Below are 9,822 nucleotides of genomic sequence, written 5' to 3'. Positions count from 1 at the left end.
GGGGCATTAAGGAAAGGGGAAAAAAAGGGAAAGGAAGCAAATTTGTAGGTACTGGGCTAGGGCCAGTTGTGGCACAGGGTCGCGTGAGTTCCAGAGGGAGGCTGAAGGATGAGAGAAAACGTGGAGGGTCGCGATCACATTGCTGGACGACCTCGTAAGAGACACCTGGATCCTGCCGGGAGACAGGGACAGGCGGCCGTAGCTGCCAGGAGAAAGGAGAGAAGAAAGGGAGAGATACCAGTTGAGAGAGAAAGCGCTCCGGAGCCTAGAGAGGGACCGAGGGCGGGGCCGAGAGAAGGCGGGGCAGGAGAGGCGCAGACGGGAGGAGGAGGGGCAGGGAGAAGAGTTCCTCCTCCCGCCCTCAGGTGGCGCTGTGGGGGCGGAGTGCGGGAGAAGGGGCGGGCCCCTCCTTGAGGCCGACAGGTCGGTACCCCGGATGCAGGTCGCGTCCCAGACCACGAGGTCCCCAGACTGCTGGACCGAGCTCCGTGCTCAGTTGCCCCGGGCCGGAGGAATCCAGAGGCATGGCCGCGGGGGCGCCTGCTCGGGTGAGAAACGGGGCCGCGGGGGCGAGGGGTTGGAGTGAGAGGCGTGTCCGTAATAACTCCCTTATGAAGCTATTTAAAGTTTGCCGACACGTTATCTGTAATCCCTTAGAACTGTGCTGCAGCGACCTCTTCGGATATCCTAGACGAGAAGCCCGAGGCTCCAGAGGTTAAGCCTTTGGCGAGGATCTCGGGGCTCGTGAGGGGCACAGTCTCCCGCTGCCACAGACTATCAGGCATCTCTTCTCCAGAGCCGAGGACGGAGAGACCGAAACGAACCCCGCTCTGAAGGAGGCCCCTGAGCCTCCCCGCCCTCGGTCCTCAGGGCTGACTTTGCCTACCCACCCCAGAGTAGGACTAGGCAGGAAGCCTCTGAGACCCACTGTTGGGGCTGGCTCGTGCTCTCTAAGAAATTGTTGGCCTTTCTCTAACATGAAAATATTGTCAAAGCACATTGCCCCACAATCATTTATGACATAGATGGGTTTTATTTTCCCCATTTTGCAGATGAGATAATTGAGGATTAGAATTTTAACTGATTTTCCCAAAATCGATTCGCTGAAAAGTGGTGTGAGAGGATTCGAACCCAGATTTCTATAGACCCAGCAGTTTTCCAATTACACCACACTCACACTGTATTTTCTCAAGGCAAACTTTCAGCATCCTAAAATGTCAGAGTATTGTAGTAAAATGTGTCTGCCCAAGATTCTGATGAACCTGGGGTCTAATTATCAGGAGTTCCATGAACTTTCACCTGATGAAAATCCACTTTACTTGAGAATTTGCCACCATGTGTTATGTTTGGGAAAAAGAGGCCCTGCTTTCTTGGAGTTGTCTGTGTCCTGGATTTCTCTTGGAGTGCTCTGATCACCTTAAAAATGCTGAAAATAGGCTTTCTGGGAATCAGTTTTGAAGCATCCTGTGTGAAATGAATGGGATTGAAAGAGTTTATATGAATTAGTAGTAATTAAAAGTGATTGGTTTCATATTTGTAGTTCCAGATACCGCTGACATTTGATGATGTGGCCATGTATTTCTCTGAGGAAGAATGGAGAAACTTGGAGGATTGGCAGAAGGAACTTTATAAGAACATAATGAAGTCCAATTATGAGACTTTGGTCTTCTTGGGTAAGATGCCTTAGAGATGTAATAAGGAATTCTTTATTCTTTTTTTAATTTAATGGGGGACCTGGAGGTCCTCTTACCATAGAGATGTGTGGGGATTAACCAATCCACAGTGACAGGAAGTAGAAACCATAGAGACAGAAAGAGGAACCATAGAGATAGGAAGTGAGATAGGAAAAGGTTATAAAAGGAGTCAGTTGCTGATAGGGCAGGCAGTTGCTGGGAAGTTGGCTGCTGGGATTGTGTTGGGTTAGTGGTTGGCATTTGGTTACTAGAATATAAAGGCAGGCCTGAGCTTACTAAGAAGACTTTTTGGCTTTATCCTTTAGAGGACTATTTGACCTTTTCTGGTTTGGGAGGTGGCTGGTCTTTGTTGACCTAATTGGGGTTAGAGAAAACACTGATTGGTTTGGTTTGGATTGGAACTTTGTAGGATGGTTCTTATTAGCAGTAGTTATAGGCAGTTATAGGTAGATATAGGCAGTTTTAGGAAGCAGTTATAGGATAACTAGTATAGACATTAGGAAATTTTCTCTCTCTATCTCCTATATTTCTCTCCTTTACTACATTCACTTTACTATATTCTTTTACTATCTTTTAATTAAACTAAAATGTTAATTGTTAAAAGCTGCTAGAAGTTTTCTTTTCTCTGACTTAGAGGAATAATATTAATTTACAACTCTGCTATATTCTCATTAAAACTTAAATTATTAAAAGCTGCTCTCTTAATTTGCCAAAAACCCTCATTTAACCTTTACATTTAATTGGCGAACTTTATTGGTGATTTTCATGAAATCAGATTTCAGGAAAGGGGTTTTATGAAGTTATTCTTTGCTTTGCTTTGTCCTGACTTCTATAAGAAAACTTGAAAGATGGTTTTTTAATATTTTTTTTTTGTCCTTGGACTTTCAACACTTGAGAGACTAAAATTAGTATATAAGAACATCTAATATATGGCATCAATCATCTGAACTGCCACAAGGCAGCTTTCAAGGTCATTTTCTGGTATAATGTGGAGGCATATCCAGCGTGTTCAAACAAAACATCACAAGTATCCCATAATTCACCAAATATTCAGCTCCTGCTCTGTACCAAGGCACTGGGCTAGGTAATACAAAGACAAAAATTAAACAGTTCCTGATCTCACGTAACTTTATATATGTGCTTGTTTATATGTATTTCCACTTATGCACACATAAACACTTTATATGTATATATATATATACACACAACATATAAGTGGATTGACACATTGCTTCTATATTCTGTATGATGTATCTCTGCTAATGCATACATACACATGCATATATATGTAATATATAAAGTATATATCTACTTGTATATGGATCTTATATATAATATGTGCATATTATATATAATGCACATTAAAAATAAGATAATATTCATGTATCTATCTACTTCTATACACATGCATACATTGAATATTTTAAGTATAATACATATGTTCATTTGTGTAGGCATACAAATATGTACGTTTCATGTAATATTCATATCTTTCCGTATATACATTATATATTTAAATATTATATATGTATATTCATGTGAGTACATATAATGTATAAATATATATGTAACATTCATATAGTGTGTATATTCATGTACACAGACATATATATTTTACAAATCAAATTGTATAACAGCCAAGGATTTTTTAAGCCTTTTTCTTTTGGAATGCTTTCTGTGAGTTTGTCATCCTCAATGGAGACAAAGATCTTTTTTACCTTACTTTTTAGGTTCTCATATTTCTTCAGTCAAATTCAAGAACTCTCTGTTGTGTGCCGAGTAACATTAAATATCTATTGTGGGGGCAGCTGGGTAGCTCAGTGGAGTGAGAGTCAGGCCTAGAGACAGGAGGTCCTAGGTCAAACCCAGCCTCAGCCACTTCCCAGCTGTGTGACCCTGGGCAAGTCACTTGACCCCCATTGCCCACCCTTACCACTCTTCCACCTATGAGACAATACACTGAAGTACAAGGGTTTAAAAAAAAATCCATTGTTGGGGGGAGGCAGGATATATTTTCTGGCCTCTGTGTATCACATGATGCTGTTCCACTCTTTTATTGGGGTCTTGGAGTTATAGTAGCCTGAACTCTGTACTAAATTACCTAGAAAACAAATATGTCTACACTATGCCTAGGAGGTATACCTGGTAGAGAGGAGCCAGACAAAGATAGAGGCAGAGAGAACCAAACTGAGAGGAACTGCCTTTTTTGGACAGAAAAAATCTGAAGAAGAAGAGGACTAGTCCGTCACTTTGGAGCTGTAAATGGAATCAAAAAGTAATTTGCTGGGAAGTGCAAGAGCACCAAAAACATTATGCTATTATTGCCATTTTATGCAATGTATTTTCCCCTTTCTCCACTGCTTCCATCTTGATCCCTTCAACATCATGGATATGTGAAATAAAGGGTACAACAATGAATAAACAAGGAACAATAATGAATAGAAGTCGAAAAGTGAGGGACTTTTAGCCAAGTCGTTATTCACTACTCTGCTGAGTACTTAGTAGTCTGACTAGGAGTTAGAGACAGACAAGTTGAGCTCTTTGCCATTAAATATTAATAATATTTTAAAACTTTCTTTTCTATTAGGGATTTAATAACAATTATAAACATTTCAGTGTACAAAGGAAAGCAAAAAGAGGATTGTATAAAGAAGTGTGAACTGTTTTATATTTTGACTTTTTTTCTACTTCATACAGCTTGGGATTTTTTATTTAATTCAAATTTAACATGGTAGTTTCAGTGCTGCCTTACTTGTTTTTGACATATTCTGAGCTTCCTTCTGTTTATTTTTCTAATGAACCACTGATTCTTTTCTTTATTTTCTTCCTTTTTAGTGTGTTTAACAGTGTCTGAAAATATATTTCTCATTCTGCACCTCTTAGATCTTGCTAAAGGGTAGGAGCAGTGATTCATCATCAATTTTCTAGAATCATGATTGATCATTGCATTGATTGTAGTTTTTGTCTTTCATAGATGTTTTTCTTTACTATTTATGTGGTGTTTGTAAGGTTCTGCTCAGAGTAACTTAAAGAATTATTGGAAGAAAAAAGACTTATATACATGAAATCTATAGGGAACAATATTAGACAGTAAATTATGAAATGCTAAATTTTGGTGGTAGAGAGCAAAAGTCCTACAGGAATTCAAATAAGGAAGCATAAGCTCTAATAATGTGAGCTAAAGTGGTCAAGAAAAGTGTCATGGAGGAAATGGATCTCAAAGGGCTTTGAAAGAAACATAGGATCCTTATTAGTAAGGCAAGGAAAGAATATTTGAGATGGAAGGAAACCATATGAGCAAATGTATAAAGACTGGCATGAATGAATGATAGTCCAATTTATTAGGCCCATGTTAAGTGTGCTATCTAGACAGTGAGACTACAGAGACAAAACCCAGTCACTACACTAAAAATGCTTACATTCTTCTTGAGAAGAAATATAGCTAACTCAAGGGGAGAATTCATGTTAGGGAATAATGAAAGTTAAAGTTGGATGAGTTAGACCAGCCTTGAAGTCTCATGTTAATGATTTTCATGAGACATGATGATATTGGGAATTAATTAGGTATTAGTAGGTTTTATAGTAAAAAGTGACATGGAAAAGCATACTTTAGAAAGATTTCTTTAGCATTTCCTAGAAGGAGGAGGAGAGACAAAGCCAAAGTTAATTATACTTGAAGCATGAAGTGATAAAAGAATGAGCAAGAGTAGCATTGAGAACAAAGAGAAAGAAACACCAAAATCATGAATATCATCTCAGACAGTTCAGAGAAACCTAGAAAGATTTACATTAACTGATCCAGAAGTGAGAAGAACCAGGAGAACAATTTATGTAATTTCTTTATCAATGCAAAGTGAAACGACAGTTCCAAAAGACCAGTGATGAAGAATGCTGTCTACCTTCTGACTGAGAGGTGGGACATACATTTTCCTTCAGGGTCAATGTGGGAATTGGCTTTTCTTGACTAGGCTTATTTGTTACAAAGGTTTTGTTTTTCCTCTCCATCCCAGCTTTAAGGAGGAAGTAGGAGAGAAAGATTGGGTAGCAATAAGATTCCTGTCAAAAGAAGAAAGAAAAAAGGATCATCCAAGCATTTTTTTTTTTAATGATTAGAAGAAAAACTTAGAGGAAACACAAATAAGCAGAACAGCTTTGAAAGTTATATGTTGAATTTATTATATACCTAAATGGGAAAGCAAGCTATATATAATGGAGAGCCACAATTTCATGTATAATCTTCTTTTTCTTTACTTGTTTGGATGTGGTGATATTAATTTTGTTTGATATCTAAGTTTTATTTTCTTTTATTTTTTTAAAGAAGACTCTGACTAGTTGGATGCCAGGGATAAAGGAGGAGGAGGCAAACAAGGCCTACTCTTTAATCCTAGGAATTAGGAAAATGTAGGTACCAGAATTACAAAAGCAATTTTAATTTACTTTTTAAAGCACTGTATATCATACAGGGGACCACATGTTCTCTGAAATGAAGGATCATCTTTAGAGTCAAAAAGACTTGGTTTCAAATCATCCTAAATCTTCCCTATATTGGCTGTGTAAACATGGGCATGTAGCGTTAATCCAATATCCTAGGAAACCTTCCAAGACTAAGGTACACATAGGGTATTGATTTGTATCAGTACCAGGAATTCTCTCATGCTAATGAAATCATAAGCCTGGGACTCCCTTCCCCCCCCCCCCCAAAAAAAAAAGGCTCATATAGCATATTTAAAGATGTTAAGATGGCCTCAGACACTTCCTGGGTGAATCACTTAACCTCAGTTGCCTAGCTCTTGCCATGTTAGAATCGATACTAAAATAGAAGGTAAGGGTTTGTTAGAAGTAGGAGAAAAAGAAAAAGGAGTAGTTATGAGCATTAGATTAAGTCCAATAGAGAATTCAAATAGGTTGAAGCACACATTGTTGGGATGGGATCCCCAGGAATACCTCATTTTAGAATCTGCTTCGCTATATTACTCCACACTTCTCTTGTTCTCCTAGGAAACCAGTTTAATTTAGTCATTATCAATATGATTTTCAATTCAACACACTGAATTTAAGTAAATTCCTTGTTTTGGGGCTCAATGCAGGCTTTGCCATTCCCAAGCCAGACTTGATCATCTTGATTGAACAGGGGAAAGAGCCATTCATCAGAAATCTGGGAAACTTGGAGAGAACAGACCTGGTAGTCAGCACCAATGCTAATGATCTTCTCAACTTGGAGAGCACAAAGGGGCAGCTGTTTTGGGGTAAGTGAGAAAGAATGAGGGCAGTAAAACTAAAGAGAGCATGTTGAGAGACTTAAAAGCCTGAGGTGGGATTTGGTGACAGAGACACTAAGTAGATTTCAAAAGTGCCCATAGAGACCACCAAACAACTTCAGTTCAGTGTCAAACTGGGGACTTAATTCTCCAACTGAACCCAGGGATGAGCTCTCTTCCCAGATTGGTGCCTCATCTTTTACTTCATTGTAACAGCTTTTAATGTAATGTTCCATAGCTTTCAGAACACTTTGCCTATGTTATGTTAGTGATTATTATTACAATTGTTTGTTTCTCATAAAAATCCTCAGTGTTAGAGCAGTATGGTCATCTTACAGCTGAGGAGATGAAAACCTAACATCATATTTTCTGCAAGATTACACCTGATAGTGGGCAGCTGGGTGACTCAGTGGATTGAGCGTCAGGCCTAGAGATGGGAAGTCCTGAGTTCAAATGTGGCCTCAGACCCTTCCTAGCTGTATTACCCTAAAGAAGTAACTTAACCCCCAGTACCTAGCCCTTACTACTCTTCTGCCTTGGAACCAATACAAAGTGTTAATTCTGAGACAGAAGTTAAGGGTTAAAAAAAAAAAAAAGATTAAGCAAGATAAAAACCCCTGTGTTCTGGTCAGAAATTGGAGAAAACAGCAAATCTGAATGGGTCTTCACCCTTGGGCTCTGGTGGAGAACCTATGGCAGAGGGGGCATTCACAGTCCTCTTTGTGGTCATGCATGCTTCACCCCAGCACAGAATTCACCAGAGTTTCATTACTAAAAAGCCAAAGGGTCACAGGGCCAGGCTGCTCCCCTCTTCTTTTCCACAGGCACCTGAGACATTTCTCAAATCACCCACCCCTCTAAAAGGTTCATCATCACTGCTCTAGTGTATGATTAAATTAAGAGAGTTCAGAATCTGAAAAAGTAGGGAAGATGTGGCTATTTATTCTCTATTTTCATACATCTTTTTCTACTCATGGTTTTTACCTTGGTAACAGCATTTTCTGTGTTCAAGTGCCCATCTACTTACTTTGTAAAAGTGCTTTAGAAAGTCCAGTTATGTTATTCCTTGAGTTCATTTCTTAGGCTAGCATTTTTACTTAAAGGATAACAGCCCTCAAAATCTTGTTTCTGTCAGTAATCCATTTTGGGGCTGTTTGGAAATAGTAGATGAACATGGTCTTCAAACATCCTTGTGGAGAACTTAGACTAGAGAAAATGTACCAGGTACTCAATACTTCAGTTCTCTAAGCATTTTTTAAATGCCTTCTTTGTGCCTGCATTAGACAATGAATACACAGTTTTCTCAACCAGAATAATTTCTGCTCTTCCTTGAGTCCTTTGAGAGAATCTATATTCATAGAGTCAAGGCTTATTAACAACTACATGTACTCCTTTATGATCTCATTGTTTTCTATCCTTTATCTAGGTGTGGCTACATATTTGAACTTAGTCTCGCTAGTCTGGTTGTTTTTCGTTTAGTGAAGATTAAAATCCCACTTTGAGTGATACCTCATTGTAATAAATTGCTGACCTTACAATATATTGAAATAATCTCAAAGGCTAGGTCAGCTGAGCACATGTTCTAGAAGATTCTACAAACCTAGAAAGGCTTTGAGTAATATACTGATCTGGTGACAGATTATTGACTTGAAAGCCATGTAGCTAACTTCTGAGAGACTTCTCTCCAGAAGGTTCATTATCAGGGGATAAATGTTGGATGACCTCAACAACTAATGAAAGTGTTCATCAGGGAATAAAAGGATTGTTTTGTGTTAAGAGAGAGAGAAACTCATGCCAATAAAATCAAAGATCTTTTGGAGAAATTAAGAAAGACATCTTGAGACAGAGTAATAACTACCCTGAAAGTGAGGCTTAGAGAGAAAAGATTTTTTTTAGTTAACCCAGGTGAAAGGCTGAAATGAAAGCCTTATAAAGCACTTAGACTATTTAATGACTGGATTTTTGTTTTTAATTCCAGAGGATGAGGGGTCTATGAATTCACAAGAGGAAAAGCACTATTTTTATGATTCTCAAAACCAGGACTTACCTGAATCATTATCAGGAAAAAGAAGAGAAGCTTTCTTTACACTTGGTCAACAAGGCTCTTATTTAAGGAGCCCATATAACCAAGATTCACAGTCTTTGGCTCCAAAAGCCCACAACATCAAGAAATCCAACTCATATAAGAGAGACTTGAACCACAAAACTGAGGGATCCCTTTCCTTCCAGAAAAATTTCAAGAGCCACAAGAAAGCACAAGAGGACCTGTCCAAAAGAAAGGGAGCATTTGTATTGGACCTTACCCAGAAGACAAAGCTCCCGGAACACAACAGATTGCATAAGAATAAGAAGCCCTTCTCCTGCCTCAAATGCAGCAAGAGCTTCGCCAGGAAGGACGTACTTAAGGTCCACCAGCGCCTACACAACAGTGAGAGGCCCTTCCAGTGCCCCCAGTGTGACACCAGTTTCCGCCTAAAGAGGCAACTACTCAGCCACCAGCGCCTACATATAGGCGATAGGCCCTTCCAGTGCCCCCAGTGTGACAGCAGTTTCCATCTAAAGGATGTTCTAAAAGCCCATCAGTGCACACATAGTGGAGAATGGCCTTTCTCTTGCAGTGAATGTGGCAAAGGCTTCATCAGACAGCTCCACCTCACAGAGCACCTCCGAATGCGTACGGGAGAGAAGCCTTTCCGGTGCCCCCAGTGTGACAAGAGCTTCCGCCTAAAGGGCACCCTCAAGGTCCACCAGTATGTGCACAGCAGAGATCGGCCATTCTCTTGTGAGAAATGTGGCAAAGGCTTCACCACACAGTTCCACCTTACAGAGCACCTCCGAATGCATACAGGAGAGAAGCCTTTCCGGTGCCC

General features: G+C 39.7%; 2 protein-coding genes across 2 annotated transcripts in view; one reads left to right on the top strand and one right to left on the bottom strand.

Annotated features, from left to right (window-relative positions):
* The first annotated feature begins 460 nt into the window (after window positions 1-460).
* On the top strand, window positions 461-9,738 carry LOC123232592 (zinc finger protein 425-like). Its single transcript, XM_044659004.1, has 5 exons — window positions 461-548; window positions 1,541-1,673; window positions 6,782-6,940; window positions 8,931-9,626; window positions 9,683-9,738. The coding sequence occupies exons 1-5, from the start codon at window positions 525-527 to the stop codon at window positions 9,736-9,738; spliced, it is 1,068 nt and encodes a 355-aa protein (XP_044514939.1). The 5' UTR covers window positions 461-524.
* Window positions 9,739-9,773: 35 nt separating this feature from the next.
* Window positions 9,774-9,822, bottom strand: part of LOC123232591 (zinc finger protein 425-like) — a 10,561-nt gene continuing 10,512 nt past the window's right edge. The window contains exon 5 of the mRNA XM_044659002.1: window positions 9,774-9,784. Coding sequence (XP_044514937.1) covers window positions 9,774-9,784 — 11 coding nt within the window. The remainder of the gene's footprint in view (window positions 9,785-9,822) is intronic.

The sequence above is a fragment of the Gracilinanus agilis genome, chromosome 1 (genome assembly GCF_016433145.1).
Source record: "Gracilinanus agilis isolate LMUSP501 chromosome 1, AgileGrace, whole genome shotgun sequence".
NCBI classification, from domain to species: Eukaryota; Metazoa; Chordata; class Mammalia; order Didelphimorphia; family Didelphidae; genus Gracilinanus; species Gracilinanus agilis.
This window is presented reverse-complemented; position numbering and strand designations above follow the sequence as displayed.